Source organism: Parasteatoda tepidariorum, chromosome 1 (genome assembly GCF_982258835.1).
Source record: "Parasteatoda tepidariorum strain Cologne lab strain chromosome 1, Ptep-v5.0, whole genome shotgun sequence".
NCBI lineage: Eukaryota > Metazoa > Arthropoda > Arachnida > Araneae > Theridiidae > Parasteatoda > Parasteatoda tepidariorum.
In genome coordinates this window covers 101,085,753-101,110,904 of record NC_141755.1, presented here as the reverse complement: position 1 = coordinate 101,110,904, position 25,152 = coordinate 101,085,753, and the positions used below count along the sequence as shown (strand labels likewise).

Sequence of the window (25,152 nt, the reverse complement as noted above, 5' to 3'; positions counted from 1 at the left end):
ACTGCTGGTTCACATTCATTGTTAAGTTATTTTAAGGTGGAAAAAAATCATACACTTTTTTTGAAATTTACAAATATGCCATATTTACTCTGACGATTGGCTAATATATATATATATATATATATATATATATATATATATATATATAAAATGAATTTATAAATGAAACAAAAATGGTACTTTCAGTTAACTAATTCCATGAAAATACATAACGAAATTAGGAAACTCAACTAAATATTGACGTCATCTTACCAGATTTGAATGGATCTTCACCAAAAAATGGATCATTTGCAAATCCATTTGTTTTACCTTCGATGGGATGACTACTTTTAAATGGATCCTCCTAGAAAGATTCCAATATAACATTTAAACGAAATAAATAACGATAAAATATCTATAATTCAAAAAAGAGTATGAGTATAACAGGAATGGGAACATTTTGCGCTTTCAACATAGAATTTTTTTACAAAAATTTGTGGAATTATGATTAAAACGTGTTATAAATTTGTTCAGGGTTTCACCGCTATGAGGGTAAATAGAGGGATACAGAGGTGTAATAATATGCAAATAATAATTTTCAATTAGAGACTATTGTTTTTTGATACATTATAACAATACTACTATATATTATATAATTGAATAAGAAATTAAAAATATATTAAGTAAAACTTCAAATTAAACATTGTATATTAATAAGTTTTCAAAAATATGTAATTTGCTTCGAATAATTGTTAACAACAAACATTTAATTACCTTCATTAAATTTGGGTTCAACCGCCGATATCAAATTGAATCTGAATTTATATAACAGCTAATTAAGGTGCTTTTTTCTACTGTTTTTATTTTTTTCATGATTCATAAAGCATTTCAGATTAATTATGAGAGAAAATAATCTATAATTATCAAAGTATGACGGTACTGTTAAATATTTTAAATGTTTGAGGAAAAAGAACAAAATTTAAATTCATTTTATGCAATCTGTATTAGATTCAGAATTTCTTCAGGTGACAAATAATAAAATTTTTAGAATTGATAAGGAAAATAGAATCTATAAAATCGCAATTTATTACACATATAGAGAAAGAAGGAAATTATTAAAACCTGGTGAGCAAGGATTTTTTTCTTTACAACTCATTATCACTCACTATAATATTAAAATCGTGTTTCACTTCAAAAGGATATAAAATTTAATATTTTCAAATATATATTCTATAAACAATTTATGAAGACAATTAAAATAAGTTTAGTTTTTGCCTGTAAAAATTTGATTCATGTAATGCGTTTCCACATATTCAAAGAAAAAAATTAGAAAAACGAAACTTAAATTTTAGATCTTGAAAATGATATTAAGTAGTATTAAATAATTATGTCACATTATGGAAACAATCAATAAAGTAACTTAAAATTTGAATAAAATCGGTTCTTTATTTTAAAAAGAAATTAAATTTTTTAATTATGAAGTGAAAAAAAAATTGTCTCCAGATAAAAAAAAATATAAACTTTTTATTTTTAAAAAAAATTGAGGTATATTTTTAATAAGTATTCTGATTTCAATTCTCAGCAACTAAATTGAGATATAAAAAAAATAAATAAAAAAACAGAAGGCCAAGTTTTTTTCAATACAACCTTCATTTGTGCTTGAAAAGTCTCCTGTTTCAATTCCTTAGCACTTACCATTGCACAGTGGGCCAGAAGACCCAAAAATTAAATTTCTACTAAAATATGTTTATAGAGCTTTAATATCGACCAAATTAAGTATTCATAATCATTCCAAACATTATAATTTACTTTTTGGACCGACAAGAGTACAATGTAATGAAAAATATGTTAAAAATTTTTTTTTTAATGTAACTTTTAAATTTCAATTTCAGAAATATATATAGGAATTTCACCATTGTGTTACATTTTTATCAGAGTAATTAGTCTGAAATTATAGTAAAATTTTTAAATTTGTTGGATTAGTTAATACTCTTGACAAACTTATAGTTTATACCTTATCATTTGACATTTTACAATGCTTAAATCACTTTCGAAACTTATCTTCAAAATATTTCACGAGGTAATTAGCTACACTTTTTTGTTGTCTTGCTTCTTTGATGCTTCTTCTTTCGAAAAAACCTACCCCATTTTGTCCATATTGCAAAGGTGAACTAAATATACCGAAAAACAAAAATTATGTTTTTTTTTTCATGTTTTTGCGTTATTTTGTAATTAATTCGCGTCATTTTGTAATATTACTTCGGAAATATAGTTTGCTCTTCATTTTTAATCTAAAATTACGAAAGTTATTATATTTTCATTGCTATATTAAATCATTTAAACGTACTATATATATATATATATATATATGTATATATATATTTTTTTTTTGCACGCCATATTTCAGCCACCATCTTTTTTTTTTTTTGGGGGGGGGGGGTATTTTTAATGTATTTCAAATTTTCAACAATCAATTCAATTTACCTGCACATGAAAACCCTAAATAAAAAACCTCAAATTTAGAAACAGATTTTATCGAAATACTAATTTTGGCCACGGAACCTTGGATGCTGGCTCACTGCGCATTGGTAAGGTGAGTTGACTATCATAACGTGCAGAGAAAGAGGGGAAGAAAGTTTGGGAACAAATTTTTGGGCATATTTTAGGGAGGTATTGCATTTCAGATTGCGATGACCAGAGAGTTAAAGCATGGTAAAAACTACTTAAATCTAAAAACACATTTAAATACAAAATACTCCAACAGTTGATGAACTATGAAAATGCGCACAATCCAAACAAAATTGCGTGTGTTTGCAGATACATGAAAAACTATTATTATTACAATCGGACTTCCATTTTACGAACTTCCCTTTTGCGAATTTCTCTATTTTGTGAATTTTTTCGAGGAATGAAGAAGATTTTGGAAATTTCTTCGTAAAATAGATTCCAAATAGCTAAATGAATTTCCTATTTAACGAACTTTTCTTTGAGATTCACTTTCTCCATTTCCCAAAATATTTCAGAGCATTTCAAACTTGTTAACGCATTTAATAGGGGAAATACCCTTAAATTGATTTTTGAAGCCATGTAACTTTTATAGAGAAAGCAGTAAAATTCCTTTCTGTTTGCATTTCAAACGAAAAACTCCTACAAAATTAACGGATTTTATCAGTAACATTTAAACTTAAGAACGCATGTTGTAACGCATGTTTAAAATTACTATTATAACAAATGCAGATATAGCTTTGTGCATAAATTTAGCTTTTTTTTAGTTTAACATGCATGTAATATGATAGTGTAATACTGGTTAATGTTTTGCTCTATGCTTGCTTTCCATGCAGATTTCTTTTATGGTTAAGATTTATAGAACAAATAGCAAATGCTACTTTGAAAGATAAAGGCGTATCAATTGCTATTTTAATTATGTCTAGTGTTTATGAATTTAAAACCTGTTTTGCTTCGGTTAAGTATTTCAAAAGGTGATTTTTCTATTTAACGAATTTTCCATATAACGAATTTATTACTGGGATTTAGCGACTTCTTTAAATAGAGGTCCGACTGTACTTCAAAATAATTTTCCAATTTGATTTCCACATATGTTGAGCAATAATTAATTCTGTAAGTATGCTCGAATTGACATAATTCTCTTAATGCCTCATAGAGAACATGAGGCCACATGTTTAGAACACAAATGGGGTGCATATTTTGTGAATAATAAGAAAGATTTTAAAATTTCTCTTCAAAGAAATAAATGGGAAAATATGATTACCTGAAAATCATTGAGAGGTGCAGTTACAGCTGGTTCAACTTCATCAAAGGTTTTTGGGACCTTAAAAATATTTCATGCATTTTTAAAAATTATTTAGCTAACTAAATCACAAATGCAGTTTGATACAGTCTGATATAGAATCAGAGTACTACTATAAAAATAATTGCGAATACTTTCAGACAAACCATATAGATTTTAATATTCATAGTGTAAAGAAATTAAACCTATAAAAAAAATTAGTATCCAAATTTCCAACAAATTAAGTTCCCATAAAGTTGCATAAATTCGATAATTTGGAAAGTTTAAATTCGATTTAATGTATTTTATGAAGAAAAAAAAATTAAAAGTAATAAATTTAGACTTGTATAATTTAAGTAATTTAACATCTGCCAATTCAATAACAAAAAACAATAATAATAAAAATTTTATAAATGTCATTGTATAAGCAAATATTTTCTGAGAAATATCAACCATTTTTGTTTCTAGAAGAGGGATTAAATGATGTATAAACTGAAAACTAATTTTTTGAAACAAAACACATTTTTTATGCATCACTGATGCAGTCGGGCACTTTTTGCACATTTGTGGAATAGTAAAGTGATTATATCGAATACTTCATAGTTCATTCACTATTTTCTTAAAGTTGATTACAGTAAGCACTTGAAAACTACCTTTTGAATATGAAAAAAAAAGATTAAACTTCGAATAAAGCTGAGAAGCCCAGACGCATAAAAGAATTTCTGCCCTTGCACTTAGTGTATATTTTTAATCATGCTCAGCAAGAAAATTTTCCTTTTTAATTGTTGAAGTAACACAAACCATTGAATGTATGAAATATGATACAATGCATTTAGTAAAAAAGAAAGTAAAAATTTAAAAAAAAATTGTTAAAACAAAATAAAAGACCATATAGGTGATAATACGAACTTTTTTTTTTAAGGATTACCATGTATGTAAAGCTTAATGGCAGAAGAATTAGAATTGGTCATACTGCACCAAACACAAATGTAACAATCATCAAAACTAACTAAATATGACTAGGTCAAAGTCATGAGATCAGTACTTATTAAAAAAAGGGACGCTCTAAGGTGTTGTCTTTTAAAGAAACACAAGAGTAGAATAATTAAAATACCATATATCAAAATGTATATGGGTGATTCTCACGAAACATGGCAATTCACTGTCCCTTGCTCCAAGATCTAATACTATAATAATAAAAGAATTTTTTTTAAAAAAGTATTAATAAATAGCATTGCTGTTAGCATTTTAAAATGACTTTGCACTAGCATTGACTGTTTTGTATACTTAAAAAATTAAAATGAATATCAAAATGTCACTTTCCTGGCATGTCCCAAACAATATTTCCAATAATAACTAGCTTCAAAACTTCCCATACATTTCTCAAAATCTAATTTTTTTTATCTTATCCTATGTAAGCATTTCTAGAATATACGCAGAAGGTATTGTTTACTAAAACTTCGTTTAAAATAATTTTTTCTATCAATTATTTGTCTATCCCATGAAAATCTGTCAATTTCCTGGCTACTTTTATTTAGTGACCAAAACAGATAGCGCCAAGAATCGATATCTTATGTTAATAGATTGATAAGATACCCTCCTATCTGAACATGTCTTGTTGCATGAATAAAGAACCAATTTTCTGGTTCAAAATCTATTTCAAAAATTGTTTCAAGATGAGTAGGCTTTTATGCTGTCATTTTCCTGGCTTCTTGAAATCATTAATAACAAAAACTACATGATTCATCTGAGTTATTTTAAGAAATACTGTTGTTTTCTGCAGAATATAAACGTCTTCGGCCAAAATATTAAATTAAACTAAAGTTACTACATGCTATAAAATGGCGAATTTGTCATTGTCCAGGTTGTCATTTTCCTGGCCTCTGAATACCAGGACATTGAAGTGTTACCAGAAATTCTTTTTAACTGCTAACACTGTAAAGAGGGAAAGCAAATATTAACCTAATACCAAGTTTATGAATGATTGTAATATGCTTGGATGTAATCAAAGCTATTTATTTATTTAACAAATGATTATTATACACAATTTTGTTCTGTACATATCAGCAACAAAAAACTTTTTGTTTCTTTCTACAGTGGATAAAAAGAATTAATTTAAGCAATTTATGGTCCATCTAACATAAAGGCTTAAGTTGAGTTACTTACTATTAACGTAAAATGACTGTTTTTTAAACTTCTAAGGTAATATGTCATTTTCCTGCCATTCAAGATTTGGTGAATTTCTATTTTATTTTTTTTTCTCGAGCAAATGTCAATAAACAACACTGATGTCTATAAGATATTAATAAGTGTAGCTAAAGAAGTATACGAAAAAATTTTTAGATTACTTTAAATTTGAAGAAATTTTTTGGTCCGAATTGTCATGTTTCGTGAGAATCACCCATATATCAAATTTTTGAACCGCTAAAATTTTACAAAAATCAGTGGCTCTACTTATACACAAGTAGTGAAGATGGACATTAATTGAGCGAGAAATATTGATGCATTTATAATCGATGTGATAGATATGAATAACTGTGTATGGATTAACCTTTTCAAAAACTATTTTAATATGTTATATACAATTAATTTTCTTTTTCTTTCATAACATTTTGCATATTAAGGCTTTCTTTTAAAAAACAATACTTATGACCAGAAAAAAATATGAAAAATATAAAAAATCAAAATATTTTTTTCAAGAGTATTTCAAAAAATAAAACATGATGTAAAAACATTTTTAAATGTACCATAAAGCTAAAAATCTTAAGATTCAAGGACGTCATATGTGTTGGAATCAATAAGTTAGCAGTGATGGTTTGAATGAAAAATTTTGGAGACTTGTCTTTTTTTTTAATGTTTTTTAAATTTTAAAAGCTTTTATCTTAAGTTTCTGTAAACGACATATACTCCCAACATACCAGAAATTTGCTATCTTGTAAAATAAAGGGATTGCCTTTATCACTTAGATGTTTGGTAATTATTTCTAAAAATTATACAGTTTAAAATTAGAACAGAAATGCAAGCATTGTATTTATTAGTTGAAATTAGAATTTCTTTTATATATGTAAACAAATTATAATAATTAAAACTTACATGGACCTTTATGATCTGAACGAAAGATAAACACAATGCATTTTTCTAAGTGATAAATAATCTAATCAAAACTAAATGCACACTTACATGTTAGTGAAATATAGGCTCTGTCATCATTAGGTGTAGAAAAACCATACATAGTAAAGTTTGATATATTTTGGAAATCAACAAAAGAAAGCACATTATCCATATCCTTGATAGCTTCACTCATTTAACCTATGTTGCTCTTGTATTTGGTCAATTTTAATTTTTTTCTGGAAGAAAATAAAATAAACAAGGAAAGTTAAGTAAGTTTTCAACAAAACAATCTACATTCAAATTAAGTATTTTAAGATATCAAGTTTATCATTAAGAAGTTGATTTTAAAAAACTTACAAATGCAACAAAAGGATAAAATTGAAAAGTGTAGCCAAGGAGTATAATAATTAGAATTTTAGTGAATTATCACTTTAACAGACAGACGAAAATTAAATTGCTTATCCATATCTTTGATAGCTTCACTCATTAACCTGTGCTGTATTGTGTTTGGTCTTGTATTTGATCATTTTTAATTTTAATCTGGACAAAAATACACAAACAAGGCAACTTTAATTGTTTTCAACAAAAAATCCACTAAGACGAATTAAGTTGTAAATATTTTAAGCTGCCAAGTTTTTTCAACAAGTAGCTCAAAGCTCAATTTTCAAAAACAGAATGATGCGGTAGAGGATATAATTGAAAATCATAGCGTAGGAATATATAATAAGTACAATTTTCGTGAATTATTAGTTTATCAAATATACAAAAAATTAAATTGCTTACATAAGCTTGAAATTTATTTTGAAAAAAAAAGTAAATAGAAAAAGGATAAAATAAGGCTGTGTTTACATCTTTTTCTTCTCCATAAAAAGCAAATTATAAAAGGAGCTTTAAATTTATTTTTTAAAAAAATAAATAAATAACAAATAAGTGGAGACAAGTATAAAGGATTTATTGTGTTTTTTACAGTGGATAAATTTCAGTGCCTCAAACTCATTCTTCGAACCAAATAGGCAAAATGAAACGGAGAAAATATTAGATTGAGCGAGAATGATGCATTTTTGTTTTCATGCATTGTTCTTAATTTACTATTGTTATCACATTAAAGTGGATTATTTGTCTTTTACTATTACAAGTGTTTTAAAAAATAAGCTGAAATTTAATAAACAATATTAAGTAATATAAAATTATTTACTTGACTTATCTGAAGGGTGCTACTTTGTAAAGAAGAAGTCAATGCATCAAGTTGAGTTTTGCTTGAATTGAGTTTGCTTTCCATCTGAGACTCTTCTTTCTTTAACTCATTCAATTCCACCCAATTTTCATTCAGTTCCTTTTCTTGTATCTAAATTAGCACAAATTTAATTGTTCAAACAATAGCGTACTCTGAATTTAGTATCAATATACTGAAATAAAATCTTTCAATTAATCTTAACAAATTAAAAGACTAAATATTTGACAGAATCAATTTAAATTTTTAACAACAAACCTCTAATTCCATTTCTCGTTCCTCTTTCTGTTTTTTTCATAGCATCAATCTGTTAAGGAAAAAAAACATACGCAATTAACAAAATAGGACGGAACTGTGTTTTTAAAAAAATAATATGTTTTAAAAATACCAATTCAGTTTATGGCATATAGTGCACAGAATAAAATTTATCGAAATATATTTTTTTTAAAAATAATTTTTTTTTGTTAAATTATTTTGAAATAAGTAAAAACAAAACTTGAACTTTTTGATAATGTGCTAAAAACAGGGTGGCCACTCAAATCAGGTTTCAAATTTCCCTGATTTTTCCAGGTTTTCCAGTAAGAATCTTAAAACTTCCAGGTCAGCGTGTTTTCTTTTCTCATAAAGTGCAGGTGGGTACAAGAAAGGTGTCAATATTATAGAGCATTTTATTTAAAATGTAATTTTTTTTAATATATCATCTTGAATAGATGTGAAGAATATAATATGTTTAGCTTGTAGAATATATTACTTTTAGCGAATAAAAATGTTTTAAATTGTTAGTTTTGTAGCTTTTGCACAAAATGTACCAAATAGGAAATGCAGTGACCCAAAAAAAATTAAAATTGTGTTCTATTTCCTGTTGGAATGAAAGAATCAATGTGCATTATACATTTTCCATCTTGTAAAAGTTAGTTGAAAAATCACTAATTTTAATTGCGCAAGGTATATTAACAACAATGTAAATAAAACTCATATTTAAGCAATATGTCCATAAACTTAATAATTTAAAAAATTCTGGAATAAAAATCTGTCGCTGAATTTTTCTTCTTTTTTTTTTAATACAGAAATAGGGAAAAAATGACAAGAAGTTGCATTATTTTTATATACAATAAAAAAAATCTATTGAAAAAGATGTCACTGTACATTAAAAGGGGAAAAATTCTTTTACTGTATTATTAGTCTATAACAATTTTTTCTGGCTATAAAATTTTATGTGAATTCCAGAATTCATTTTTATTCTCTTTTAATACCCCTTCTACAGTTTCATTTGCCAATTACAGGCCCAATAACTACTAAAAGTATTTATTCCAATCACCTAATAATTGAATAGGATGCGAGATATTATTGAAGTTTGCTATGAAAGTAGGTTCATAATTTTTTTAAAGGAATATTTTTTCTTTACTCAAAAAAATAAATAACTATAGGATGCTCTGAATTTTTTTCTCTAAATACATAAATTTTTCAAGATCTAAGTAAAATGATTGATTTAAAATGTTCCAAATAAAGTTAAATTGTTTCTCAAAAAAGCAAAACTGAGTAACTTGTAACGAATAAATAAGCAAATTAACTTAAAAATTGATCAATGAAGTTTTTATATATATTTTTTTATTTTAAGTTATTTATATTATTAACTTAAAACACAGCATAGTTAAACAAATTTTATTAGGTTATTGAAGTTAAATACATTTTTGGAAATTAACCTAAGGGAATATTTAGATGGTTTCCATTTATATTTCATTTCATAAAAAAAGCAAAATAAGAGATGGAAATAAATTAAAACAAATGTAATAAAAAGAAAAGCTGTGGTGTCTGATGCAAAACCAATTATTAATTTACAATAAAAATACTTATTATTATCAAAATCTTGCTTTAAACAGGAAAAAAAAAACAGAAAAATAATTAAATTTTTTTAAATCTTAGTTGCACAGTATGATTAATTATGATATTTTACTTGCGATACCAAGAAACATAAGTGTATGAGAATTTTTTTTTTTGTAAATCAAAGTGTGAAATGTCACATTTGTGTCTGTTAATAACCTGTTTTGTTACAGTTCACTTTAATTATTATTTCTTCCATTTTCCAACATTAGTGTGAATTTTTTTCTAAAAAAAAACTGTACTTTGTTAGAAATTCACTTAGCACAGCTAAAAATTTCATATTATGTTGCCCTTCAATTAGTTGTCAAACTAAATGAAAACTGATATTAAGGTTTAAGTCATTATTTCTAATTCCTAAAATTTTTACCTTGGAAATGATACCTTATTCACTTAATATTAAGTTTAAAATTTTGGTCATCTGGTTGCCCAACTTGAAACCTGTACAGTGCAGAACAAAAAAAAACAAGGTTTCGTTTTCCTTCTTTCTAATAAACAAATATAGTTAATAATAAAAATTTCTATTAGTTTAAAAATCATTTAGCACCTTTTTCATACAATCCTTGGTATTTGTCAGCTTTTTAGGGTAAAAGGAGAAACAGTTTCGAAAATATCATCTCTGGAATGTAAGCAACATTTACGAACTTCCGACATTGTGATTAATACACAATTCGAATTTTGAACCAAGAATCAAATAGTTACTAACAGAAACAGTTAATGTTAACATCTAGTTGGTTCATAAAAGAACCTTTTTCTTTTCAATAAAATATGCTAAAATGGTTAAAATGAAATTCAGAAAATTAGCATCAATGCAACAATTGTAATGATTTTGCTGTTAGCGATTCATGGAAATGAGTGATTGGTTGACTTTGTCGAGAAAAAATAATTCATTGGATGAGAAGACAAAAGATTTTAGAAAAATCTATTAAATTATGACCAATTATTTATTTTGAACCTAAGATCCGAATTACTAAGATCGGAGCTATTAAGTATTTTTGTTTCTCTTTTACACATTGCCAACTTTTACTCTTACAAAGTATAGTTTTATGCTTAATTATTAATCGCAGCTCCAGTTATTCATATCGTGTTTTAACATGTTACTAGTAAAAAAAAAAACTAAAAGGAAATTGCACAATTGGTATATTTAAAGGCAATATGTAGGGCATAGTTTGAATGCCCTGATGGCTCAGAGCATAGAGAGCTCCAATGAGGTGAGACGGGTTCGAATTCCTGCGATGACTGGTCGATTCGAATTCCGCGACCGGCATGCATCGACCCTAGTCCTGGCAAAAATTATCCTCAATGGTAGACGGATCATGGGTTAGAGTCCCCTTGCCGTCAGATTAACCGTGGAAGGTTTTCCTCTCAGTTTAATGCAAATAAGTGATAGTTCTGTAAAAAAAGTCTCCATAAAGGTAAATTTCTCCAAATACTTGATCACGTGTCTTCTGGTTGGGGTTCAAAATTACAAGGCTACGTAGTTGAACATTTGAAGTTGTTAATCCAAAATTGGGTCTGCTGCTCAACGACGGTTATAAAATAAAATTGTCAAAGAAAATCACATTGGTGCAGTGAGAAAGAAATTCCCTTCCCTAGATATACAATTTATGACCCAAATACAACAAATTTGCATTTAACCTACAGACGTTAGCCCGCGATAAGTGCCAAAATAAGTTTTAGCTAACTTTTGACAAATAAAGCACAATATTTTACCTTTAAACATCAGCTCATTTTATTTTCCAGCCCTCCTTGAACGTTGAATCCGTAGCCAATGTCAGCTCCAATATGCGGTCAAACATTGCAACAAACTAACCTTCGGGAAGGACTTTTTAATGGAACTGACCCACATTTGAGTTATATGGAGTAGAAAACCACGAAAACATCCTACGGTCAGCCCGGCAGCAAGGGTACAACATTGGCTCATTGTAGGAACTCGCTATCCTAGCAAAGAGTTTGGTAAGCCCACCTATCAATAAAAAAAGTATGTCAGAAACAAGTTTTAGCTGATTTATTACATAAAAACCTGTTAAATTTTGCCGAAAATTGTAGAAATCTGTTGGCTCAACAAAAAAAGTTTCATTATTGAAACTAGAAAAAATATGGGTAAAACAAGATTTTGCAAAATTAATCAAGGAAATTTTGCCCCAAAACATAGGCTCACTTCATAAAATTCTTACAGCATACGCTGCTTTAACAAAACGAATCGTTAACTCTTCCACCATTAAAAGTTATGACCAATACAAGTTTTTTAAAATGTACGAAACCACAAATTTGAATTTCATCACGAAACCCTTAACTCAAATTAGGAAATCGTTTGCGTCCCTAAGAGATAAAAGCTTTGAAAAACAAGTTTTAGGTAACTTTTGTCCTAGGAACTATAATTGTTTTTGACGGCGATTTTATTCACGGACATTTTAAGTGTTTTTTTATAGACTCTTTCTATGTTCGTTTTTTCCTAAAATTTCCTGGTTTTAAGTTTTGTTTTACGAATAAAGAACTATTTTTTTCAGTTTTATATTTCTCACTAATTTTTTTTAACATTTTTAATATTTTTATTTTTATTTTTGAATAATGAAACTCTAAATAATTTTATTTTATACTAGATCAATATTTCAGGGGAACAGAATTTCGTTGTCGAAGATTCATTTGGAAATCAACTTAATTACGCATCAAATTTTAATTTATGGTTGATAAAAAATAATTTAATAAAATATATTGCGCTATATTTATCCTAATAATATCAGTTTTGTTCAGTATCTAATAAACTAACACTTATTGTATTAACTGGTTTAAAAGATTACTACTTACTGGTTACCTAATAGATTACTACTTACTGGATTACTTCACATTACTGGTTTAAAAGATTAAGTGCTAATGTTTATAAGATAAAAACGTTACTTATACTATGCTTAAATTTTACATAAAATTACTTAAAAGGTACAGAATTTTTTTTTTTTGCATTTTCGAAATGAATCGTGTAGTGTAAATTATATTTTGAGAAATGCTTTACTTTAATAATATGAATAGCTATTTTAATCGTTTAAAATTTCCAATTTTTGAAAAAGTGGCCCCCTACAGAAAATGACACTGACTGGAAACAATTTGTGACTAGTTTTTCCCTATTTCGCTTAGCAAAAAAATCATAAGATGTTTCATCAAAATTTACTTTTGGTTAAATTTGTCATCGAAGTTCCAAGTTCGAATTGTGATTTAAAACGTTCGCGAATTATAGCAAATAGCTTGCCAAAACTTTACTTTAAGGAGGCAACAAAAAAGGATACGGCGCAAAAAGAAAAATATATAAAATATATCGACTTGATGAAGTAGGAAAAATTTTGAACCTTGCCACCAATTTTCAGCAAAAATAGATTCTCAACGTGGAGGCTTCTACTGGATCAATTATAACTTACAGAAAAAAATATTAAACATTGAGTTATACAATATAAAAAACCTTTTTCTAAAAAAATATAATTTACATTTTTATCTCTGCACATATCTCATGTAATTATCTCATGTCATAATTTGACACAACAAGTTTGAATTTCAAGAGCGGACGATTGCCCGTTGTAGGAAATTGTCAGCCCAAGTATATGCTATATTACCTACCAGAGAGTTCTGAGAAAAGCAATTTTTCGTTTTCTTATGTTTAGAAAGTTTGAATTTTGCCTCCATAAGGTAGCTCACCGTAAGAAATTGTCAGACCCACAATTTGTTTTCGTTAGTCAACTTGTCAGAAATACCACCAAAACTGTTTTTACTGAACGTTTCCCTAATAAATTACAATTTATGACCTAGATTCTTCAAGTATGTATTTTCCTTGTCGTAGCCTATTACAATGTTGTATCTTAGCATTGCTTATAATCCCTCCTCTCTATTGCTCAGAAAAGAATTAACAAATATTATTACCAGAATTATGAGGCATCGCAAAATACCTGCCAATTATATGCCATCCTGAAGAGAGGAACCTAATTGGTAAAACTAAAAAAAAGTATTATGATATGAACGAAGTTATTATCATATCATAACAATGCTCATAACTAGGGACTAAATTAGAAATTTGAAGATTGTAGTAACCGAACTATCGGGGGACTTACTGGGTCATAACTTTAAACCAAATGTACACATTATTTATACACATGATGCGTTTGAAATATTCATGACATAATCAAATTATGTTATAATAGTAAATTTGAACTTGAATTTATTTCAATTTTTGTTATCAGACATTGCTCATAACATTCCTCTCACTTAGCCCGAAAAAGTGAGCAAATCCAGAATCCTTTTCCGATCTTTATGTGCTTTTACTATATTTGAACGGTCCGAAAATTTATTGAAACACCAGAATATAATTCTTACCAGAACTATGAAGAATCACACAATATTCATAAAGACATCATCTCCATCATAAAGACAACATCCTGTCCTATAAAATGCAAAGTAATCAATAACATATAAATAAAATATCAGCCTTTTGAAATAATAATAAATTTACGACACATATGAATATGAGGTCACTATATACTTATTTATACGAAATTTTTTTTTATTACATCACTGCATTACAATAATATTACAATACTCAATTCTTTTTCATACCTCTGTCAACCGAAGTTAGCCCTCTAAGTATAAGAATTAATTATCAGCCTTCCACAGCGAGACTAAATTTATGGATGTTAAACAATTGCCTGCCACCTGAAGCTACTTTTTCCCCCCACAAATGAGCCATATGCTAAAAAATCAGTGATTTCAACTTCGTGTTTGACGCTAGAGAGATGCTCAGGCTAAAACCAAGCTAATTCAAAAGAAGTGGGTGAGTTTCTTGCTTTTCAGCGGAGCCATCTACGGCCAATTACGTGACTTCAGACACACACACGTCGCAGCCCATTAAAATGGTAGACCCATTCATTCATCCATCAATCATAATTTTGATCTGAACCAGAGAACGATCTAGCGAACAGTTCCCCCAGAAGTTTGATTTGTTATGGAAACATGGAGGACTTAGTGACCAGACCGAGTTAAAGTGCACTAGTCACCATTTGCTAAATGGGGAGTCTTCGGTCGGCGAGGATCGAACTCACTACCACTTAAACATGATCCAAGCTCTCTACTAACCACGATATCCCGGTCTTTGAAGAATTCTCTCGTTTTATGATATTAATAAGATTAAAATGACGAATGAAACTAATTTTTTCATCTAATCAACTTGCGGCAATGCGAAAAACCGAGATTTATAGTGAATATGGTTTCTTTTGAGAATTTTAGAAATAAATCGTGTGTTGTATATGATGTGTGGAGAAATGCCTTACATAAATAATATGGATTAAATATATTTTGAAAAAGTGGCCCCTATATTTCACACCTTATTTTAATTTTAGTTTACTCTTGGTCCTATATTAGTTTTAGTCAAAACTATATATATATATATATACACTAGTCAAAACTTACATTATTATTTAATTTACTCTATAATTTATATTCTATGGTTTACTATACTTGCTACTTGACATGCATTTTACTTTACATTTAATTCCACGGTTACTTTCCAGTAAACACAATTTTTAATTAGCCTTTTCACTTTTTACTTTAAGCTTTACTTTACTAGCTGTTTTCTTCACGTTACATTTTGTGATTTAATTTGCACTCCACATTTTATTTTACTTCATACTTCACTTAATGCTTAGTTTATTTGACGCTTCTACTTTATACTTTACTTTAAACTATGCTGCGCTTTTTACTATATTTTATTTTAGTGCCTTCTTTAATTTACACTTTACTTTTTACTATATTTTACATTTTCTTTATACTTTCTAATTTAAGCATTGCTTTATAATTCAACCTTATTTTCATCTTTACAAGATACACTTTTATATAATTTCTTGCTTTATATTATTCTATATTTAATATGATATTTAACGCTTAATTTTACACATTACTGTGTATAACACGCCTCACTTGAATTTACGCTTCATTTTCTTTACAAGTTTCTTAATGTTTTACACATTACTTTACGCTCTACATTCCACTATGCTTAACTTTTTTTCTATATTTAACTTTCTATACTTTCTGATTTTTACCTTCCTCTCTTTACTTTACGCTTTACTTTCATATTTTCCGCCTTCATTTAACTCTATTTTTTACTTACGCCTGACTATTTTTCAAATTTACTTTATGCTTCACTTTATATCTCACTCTTTACGTAATACTTTACCTTATACTTCATATTTTACGCTTTAATTATTCCTGATATTTTACATTTTTCTACTCCTTATTCTCTGCTGTAATTTATAGTTAATATTTCAAGTTTTACTTCATTTTACTCTTTTTTTTAAATTTTACTCACAGAAAATATTTTAATTTTTGCACCTTATATTTTCGCTTTGCCTGGTTTTTTTATGCATTTCTGTAAGCAATTTTTATTTTACTCTTTATTTTAAATTTTAAGATTTACTTTATTCTATGCTTATTTTTTAATTTCGATTACGCGTAATTTGTTATTTGAACGCTTCAGTAAAACATTTGCATCTAAAATTCATTATTTTAATCCGTATTCACACAAAATTAAACCATATTCGAAGATACGAAAAAAGAAATTTCTACTTAACTATTTATAAGCAAAACAGAAATATTTAGCTTATTGTACGATATTTAATTTTATTTTTTTGCCGCAATTTGGCAAGGCTTACCCTTAGTTCAATAAATTTAATTCTTCGCTACATTGAGATTTATTGAGAAACTCTTATTTTAAATGGAAAATGCACCATTCTTAATCGAGACATTTTAATAAAACGTATATATATATTTAATACTACAGGAAATTAATCTAGAAATATTTTCATTATCATTATTAGCAAACATTCCCTATCAGGACGTCGCGGTTAACATTGTTATTTATTATTCATTAAGTAAAAATTCATTAATTAATCTATTTTTCGTAAGTCTACGTAATGAATTTAAATGCTTTCAGCAGAAAAATTAATTATTTTAATTTACATATATTGCGGATTTTTTTGCTATAATGAAAGTAATTTGTTTTTCAAAAATGGCTTTAACCTGTAAAGTCATTTTAAACCTATATTTTCCTTGTTTTCAGTACCGCATTGAATTAAATAGTAATCAAGGTTGAACTTTTCACGATATAATATAGTATTTTATTATTGTATAATCACAATGAAAAAGAGATTTTTAACCATCTTTATGTTGACCTTTTCCTAATTTTCAATGATGCGTCAAAAGACAAAAATTTCAGAAATAATTATCTGATTGTGAAAATTTTGAATGAAATAATAAATTGCTGACATCTAAGACTACTTATTTTTTAAAAAGGAAATTTTTTTATCAAATTAAATTTGCCATGAAAGAATCTGAGTGTAAGAGGTTTTCTTAAATCTAATTTTTTGTCCAATTTTTTAAACAAAAATTTTTGTCTGTAAATTTAAAAAATTATGGCTGTAGTTAAAGTGCGAGAGTTTAAAAAACGATTGTGAGAAAATTGAGAAACCAAGCTAAACGCAGAAGATACTGTCAGAGGGACTTTAATTTAAAATAATTATGTAAACAGGAACATAAATGCCTCTAATTAAGTAATAGTTAATATTACAGACTAACATTATACGAGCATTTTGAAATAGACATCGCATCCACAATTACAGTTGAATTTCTCCGAACATGGTAATTCTTCCTTATATTTTAAGAAATATTATATATTCACCCCCAGAAGTTAGGCCATCGAACAGAATTGTCTTCCCAACGAAAATTTTCATTAATCAAATTTAGGTTACAGAAAAAATAAGCGTAAGATAACTTTTGCTTTGAAATTTGGAATACTGGCTTCAAATATTCATTCGTAGTAAAAAATAGCTATCCTAACAAAGAGTTTTGTAAGCTCTCCCATTAATAAAAAAAAGTATGGCCAAAACAAGTATTAGATCCTTTATTTCATAAAAACAGTAAAATTTTGCCGAGAGATGTAGGAAACTGTAGGCGCAGCAAAAAATTTCATTATCCCACCACCTAGAAAAAAATATGGCTAAAACAAGTTTTTGGAGACTTTTAATCTAGAAAGAAATTTTGCTCCAAAACATAGGCTCACTTCATAAACTGTCGGAGGGATTATTTATCGTAACTTTAAACCAAATTTACATGTTATATATATATATATATATATATATATATATATATATATATATATATATATATATATATATATATATATATATATATATATATATATATATATATATATATATATATATATATATATATATATATATATATATATGATGCGTTTCAAATATTCATAATATAATTAAATTATGATATATCAGCAAATTTGAGCTTGAATTTATTTCACTTTTTGCTATCAGACATCGCTCATATCCTTCCTCCCACTTTGCCTGAAAAAGTGAGCAAATCCCTTTCCGACTTTCGGTACTTTTATTATATTTGAACGGGCTGAAAATTTATTGAAGTACTTCTGTATAATTCTTACCAGAGATATGATGAATCGCAAAATACTATTCTCCATCATAAAGACAACATCCTGTCCTATAAAATGCAAAGTAATCAATAAGATATGAATAAAATTTTAGTCTTTTAAAATAATAATAAACTTACGACACATATTGAATCTGTGGTCACTATTATTTATTTGTTCGAAGAAAAATTTTATTAAAAAACTGTTATATGCGTTCAATTTTTCCCTATACCTCTGTCAACCAAAGTTAGCCATCTAAACGTAAGGATGAATTATCAGTTGACACCGGCCACAGGGAGACTAAATATATAAGAAATGGCGATTAAACAAATGCCTGCCATTCGCCACCTGATGCTACTTTTTCCTCAAAAATTGAGCCATGTGCTCAAAAATCAGTGATTTCGACTTCTTGTATTAAGCCTAAAAGATGCTACCAAAACTTACATCCACACATTATTGTTGCTGTTTCTAAAACCACTTGTCTATACCAGCAAGCATGCTGGGTGTAACCAAGAGAATTTTGAAGCAGAGGGTATGCTTTTTGCTTTTCAGTGGATCCGTCTATGGCCAGAAAGCGACTTCAGACACACGTCACTGCTCGTTTAAAAGATGAACCCTTTCATACATATACAGATCATAATTCTGACCTGAACAAGAGAACGATCTATTTCCCACAGAAGTATGATTTGTTATGGAAACATGGAGGATTTTGTGACCCGACAGACTTAGCTTGCACCATTCACTATTTACTTCACGGGAAGTCTCTACCAACCATGCAGTCCCGGTCTCCCACTCATTCTTTCATTCGCAGACGTTACAAAATGACTAAAAAAGATTTTAATGACGAATAAAACTATTTTTTTTTATTCCTCTCCACTTGCTGCAATACGAAAAACTGAGATTTACTGTGATACAGGTTTCTTTTGGGAATTAAAAACAATTTTTTTTATCGAATTAACTTCTAAATTATTGTTTTTAACGGCGATTTTACTCCGGCACATTTTTTAGGTCTATTTTTGATAAGCTTTTAATATCATAGCTTTTTCCTAAAATTTGCAGCTTTTAAGTTTTGTTTTAAGAATTAAGAATAATTTTTTTCCATTTTTTCTTTTTCTATAAGTTTTTTATTACCTCTGTTTATATAATGAAGCGGTTTTTTTTAAACTATTTCTACTACAATATTTTTTCTTTTATGACTAGTTTTTCCCAAAATTGTGGCAATATGAAAAACTGAGATTTTTAGAGCTGTTTTTTTTCTATTATTCTTTCTTTAAAATTTTTTGTTTCTATTGATGTTTTTACTACGACGCGTTATTTCTCAAGAGCATTTCTGATGATTTTATTCTCCTATCTTCACTTTTTTCCAAGATAATATGGAGAAATGAAATTTTGCTTTTGAATTCAAAACGATCTATTTTCCTCTTTCTCTTTTTCTTCATTCAAAACTGTCAGAAACACTGTTAGTATCGTTTTTATACCTATATATATATTGTGTTTGTTTTATTCCACGCTATCTTTATTATTTTGCTATAAGTGGTGATTCTGATATACAGGATGTTTATAAAGTTCCGGACCCCATTTTGATGCTTTATAACTCATAAAATAATAAAGATAGATTAAAATTAATAACATAAATGGTTAGATGGACTCAAAAAGTTTCATGACCCTTGCCAATGAACTTCCACGTGTGCCCCCTTTGTCGCACGGAGAATATCAAGTCGATAGTCAATTTCACGCCAGGTAGCGGCAAGCATGTCGACATCCACAGAGACTATTGCGGTTGTAATTCTGGCTTTTAGGTCATCAATGTTCGACATGATCCTCCTGCAAACATTGTCCTTTATAAATCCCCAAAGAAAAAAGTCCAGCGGCGTTATATCAGGTGATCTGGGTGGCCAAGGAATTGGACCTCCTCGCCCAATTCATCTTCCAGGAAAATGGTCATTCAAAGAACTAAGAGCGATGATACCCCAATGAGATGGTGCACCATCTTGTTGCAAAAAGACATGTGGCTGAAGCTTTTTTAGTTGTGGAATTAACCTTTGGGGAATCCCTTTGTGTCTCACGGTATTCATGGGGGTTTTCAGATCCCCATATGCACACATTATGGCGATTAACAATGCCAGAAACACCCATTTTGATGTTTAATAATTCATAACGCTTGCCGCTACCTGGCGTGAAATTTACTATCGACTTGATATTCTCCGTGCGACGAAGGGGGTACACGTGGAAGTTCATTGACAAGTTTCATGAAACTTTTTGAGTTTATCTAACCGTTTATGTTATTAATTTTAATCTATCTTTATTATTTTATGAGTTATTAAGCATCAAAATGTGTCCGGGACTTTATAAACACCTTGTATATTTTTTTCTATTTCTTGCGTTTTTCTTTTATTTTGCCATTTCATTTTTCTTATAAATGTAAACTTTTGTATTTTTTATCGCAATTTTTTTTAGTATATTATGTTAGCTAACATGAAACGCAGATAATTTGTTCCAAAATGTTTAATAAATATAGATGTAAATTAAGTAAGGTACTTGTATATTCTTCTTACTATTTCCCCTGTATTTAATAATTTCAATTCATTTAATTTACTTGATATTTCGGTACAACTATTATATTTTTTCTCGCTTTACAGTTACAATTTCTTATAAGCGTTGATTGCCATAATTTGTTTTCTGTAAGACGCAGCATTTTGTTTTCTCCAGAAGATTGAGTAACATTAAAAAAATAGAGATTCACAGTTTTCGAATACACGAAACTTTTGCATAACTGGATTATAGAGTGTTTGAACAGTAATAAGGATTTCTGAACGCCTTTCTTTCTCTTACATGTTTTATTTGCAATGATCTATTAATAAGTTTTATGTCAATTTGGAATCTACTTATTTTTCATTTTTGAATAGTGAAATAACTTTATTTTACACTGGATCAGTATTTCAGGGAAACTGAATTTTGTTATCAAAGGTTCATTTTTCGAAATAAAGTTTAATTTCGCATTAATTTTTAATTATGATTTATGGTTGATGATATTTAAAAGTAATTGAATGAAATATTTCACTGTATTAATCCCAATAATATCTGTTTTTTTAGTATCTAATAAATTTTACTATTCTAAACTAAAACAAATTTCAACTAATATTACTGGTTTAAAAGATTAAACCCTAAGTTTTATAAGATAAAAAAGTTATTTATCTCTGCTTAAATTTCATTTAAAATAACTTAAAATGTACGGAAACATTATTCTGCATTTTAGAAATGAATCGCGTAGTTTAGATGATATTTTGAGAAAGGCTTTACATAAATAATATGAGCAACTATTTTAATCGTTTTAAATTTTAAATTTTTGAGAAAGTTGCCCCTACAAAAATGCCACTGGCTGGTAGCAAAGCATTACTAATTTTGTCCTATATTACTCAGCGAAAAAAGCATATAAAGTTTAAACCAAAAATTACTTTTGGTTAAATTTCGTCTTTGAAACCCTAAGTTTGAATTTTGATTAGAAACGTCAGCGTATTATAGAAAATAGTTTGCCCAAAAGTTTCGTACTGCAAGCCACATAAAAAGATATAGTGCAATAAAAACAGCTACTTGATGACGTAGGAAAAAGTTTGAACCTTGCCACCAATCTTTAGCAATTAGGTTAAAAGTTCCACAGAACCAATATAAAATTATTGATTTTTTCTACCAAAACCTTATTTACATTCTTATCTCTGCACGTCTCATGTTATTTCTCACGTCATAACTAGAAATACAACAAGTTTGAATTTTGAGACCAAGCGTTTGAACCTCGTAGAAAATTGCTAGCCCAAGAATATGCTATTTTACCTACCAAAAACGAGTTACGGAAGAAGCAATTTTTAGTTTTCTTATGATTAAGAGGTTTGGATTTCGCCTTCAAGCGATAGCCCATCGCAAGAAATCATTAGGCCCACAATTTTTTTTTCGCTAGCAAACTTGTTAATAAAAATATCACCAAAACTAGTTTTATTTATTTTTTGACTTAAAAATTACAATTTATGACCTAAAAATGTCCTGCGTTAGCATTGCTTCTAATCCCCCCCCCCATTTGTCAGAAAAGAATTAGCAAATCACATTATTACCAGAGCTAGGGTGAATCGCCAAATACCTGCAAATTATGTGCCATCCTCATCATTAAGACTATCATGCCTAATTTGAATGAAGTTATCTTCATATCATATCTAATCCCTTAAAAAGTAATATTTATAAATTTATGAAACTGTGTAAAACTTAGTGTACCTTTCAATTTGTATAAAACTTTATGTACCTTTATGGTACTTTTAAGTCCAATTAATATTACTACCATAAATCATTGAAATGGAATAAAATATCTCAATGGAACTTGTAACATAACTTTCCGTTTATCATTACTAGTTGACAACACACAATTATTTGAAATTGAACATCACCAATGTAACCATTTAGATGTTAGTAATTCGTTCTAGGACACCGTTTAATGATTCCTCAATTTCATTCCTCAATTCTCGGCTTTGTACCTTGATCAAGTTTGCAAGTAAGTGAGTTGGTGACAGATGTCAATAGATCCAAATTGATGTCATTTAAGACATTTTAAAGCCACATGTTACAAATTTTTTTTAACTTCGATTTAATTATATTTTTTAAAAAAAATTCCTATTAAAAATAATCTAAGGCTATAAAAATTTAATTGAATAATGAAAATAATAAGTATGTGACAAAACTTCATACTGACTTTTAAGGAACGTTTTGTAAAAATATTGGGGGGGGGGGGGTCAAAATGTATTTAATGTATATATTACAACTTTGAAATAAGTGAATTGTTAAAGAATTCTCCTTCCACAGGATTTTTTCAACCATGAATTGATGAATTCTGAATTCTCAGAGTACATTTTTTTTATTGACGTACTTTTAAAGTAAACGAATTTTGAAATAAGCACTGGAAAAAAATAAGCAGTTGTTTATTTAACACTTTTCGCAACTTTTTCTGTTCACTTGCCACATAGCGGGTAGTTATTTTCAGGTCTAATAAAAGGGGTTAAAGGGTTTTGCTGCTTGAAATTTTTTTTTAAATATGTGACAGCTTTTATAGTTGTGTTTATGGGCTAAACTTTTAGTTAATCTCCTTTCCAATACATTGTTTTTTGCTTCTGGTGTGGCGCTGCTGAGGTTTTTTTGACGCAGGTATTGATACCGGAATTTACCTACTGAATTTCATTGCAAAAGATATTAAATTTTTTAAAAAACATTTTCAAATGAAATAATATTGTTTTCAAATAAATATCCAATGCTTAATAGTTTTAAATTTTTTTTTCATTGTAAAGTTTAATTTATTTTCTTTTATAATTTCAGCTATAAGTCTTCATCTTTTTAAACACTCAAAAAATATTTTTAAGCCTTATTTACATTAACAAAACGCAAAATAATTTTCAAAGGCTTTACATGATCATGATAAAATAACTAGTTTTTGACAAAAAACCCTTTTTTTAATTATATTAGCCACCATAAAAAGATAGAGAGATTTTTCAGATGGATTTCAGAAGATGGAATATGAAGCCTGATATTGAAAATATTTTGTAAAATGCACATGAGAGTGCAAGAATCTCACCGAACTCAGCTCAATATACGCACACGTGAACCCGCAAGTATTGCATCAAACAAGTAAAATTATTGGCGTTTTCATACGCTACTTACTGATGGTACGCTGAAATACATTGTGTTTGAATGAATGTAAAACGTTGAATAGAACAATGTTAAAACCGCGCTTTTGCATTCAACATTTCATTTTTGAAAAGGGGAAATTAAGCTCTTTTTAAAAACCAAAAAAGGCGCCTATAAAGACTTTTAAAAAACGAAAATAAGCACATTTAAACCCTACACACTAAGGAATTGATAGGAAATTACTTTATAACTTTTCCAATTTCCTATGAGAAAATATTTAAGCTTACCTTCCAGTGTTTTGAGATTAAAGGCATAAGTGTCTTCCAGTTCATTCTTAGCAGTGAACTCTTCCCAAGCAGCGCTAAAGTTTGTTTTTAATACTTTTTGAATGTGGTCGCTCAACACTATGTCCAATTCTTCAAGCTGCAGAGACAATTGCATTCATTTTTTCTATACATAAAATTTATGGAAATTTTTTCAGTAAATATGGTTGGTAATTAAAAAAATTGTATTTATTTGATTTTATTGATTTTTTGTTCAATTTATGTAAGCTTTTTTTCCCTTTTTTTTTAAAATTTACAAGCAAAATTATCTGATAAAAAGTAGTGGAGGGACTGGTTTAAACTAGTTGACTCAGGATGTATTAGCAATTGTTTATATTCCTAGAATCAATTTCTAATGGCCAACCTCTCAATTTTGTGTAACTAAGGGGACATTAAGTTTTGTCCTCTCCGTTATATGAGAAACTTTAAAATTGTTAAACTTTTTTTTTCAAAAATGTAACATAACATGATTGCTCTAATAGATTTTATTGAAAAAACTAGTTATTAAGTTAACAGGTTAAGTTAAAGGTAAAGGTGGTAATGAATAAAATAAACTTAAAAGAAAAATTGTAACAAAGGGACAAATAAATATTTGAGATAATTTTTGACTTACAAAACGAGAATTTCTTTTTTACAGAAATCACTTCATAATTAGCACATCAGGAAGAATTTATTTTACAATATAAATCAAACTATACGTAAAATCGTAATA

At 28.0% G+C, this 25,152-nt stretch overlaps 1 protein-coding gene across 1 annotated transcript in view; it reads right to left on the bottom strand.

Moving 5' to 3' along the window:
• The window catches only part of LOC122272664 (coatomer subunit gamma-2), a 38,967-nt gene extending 14,409 nt beyond the window's left edge, over positions 1-24,558 (bottom strand). Inside the window, exons 1-9 of the mRNA XM_087157120.1 lie at positions 24,405-24,558; positions 18,475-18,530; positions 14,343-14,409; positions 11,700-11,952; positions 8,367-8,415; positions 8,073-8,222; positions 6,947-7,113; positions 3,749-3,808; positions 253-343 (exon numbers count right to left, since the gene is read on the bottom strand). Of these exons, the coding sequence (XP_087013246.1) occupies positions 14,389-14,409; positions 18,475-18,530; positions 24,405-24,558 (231 nt within the window). The 3' untranslated portion in view covers positions 253-343; positions 3,749-3,808; positions 6,947-7,113; ... (2 more) ...; positions 11,700-11,952; positions 14,343-14,388. The remainder of the gene's footprint in view (positions 1-252; positions 344-3,748; positions 3,809-6,946; positions 7,114-8,072; positions 8,223-8,366; positions 8,416-11,699; positions 11,953-14,342; positions 14,410-18,474; positions 18,531-24,404) is intronic.
• Between the last annotated feature and the right edge of the window lie 594 nt (positions 24,559-25,152).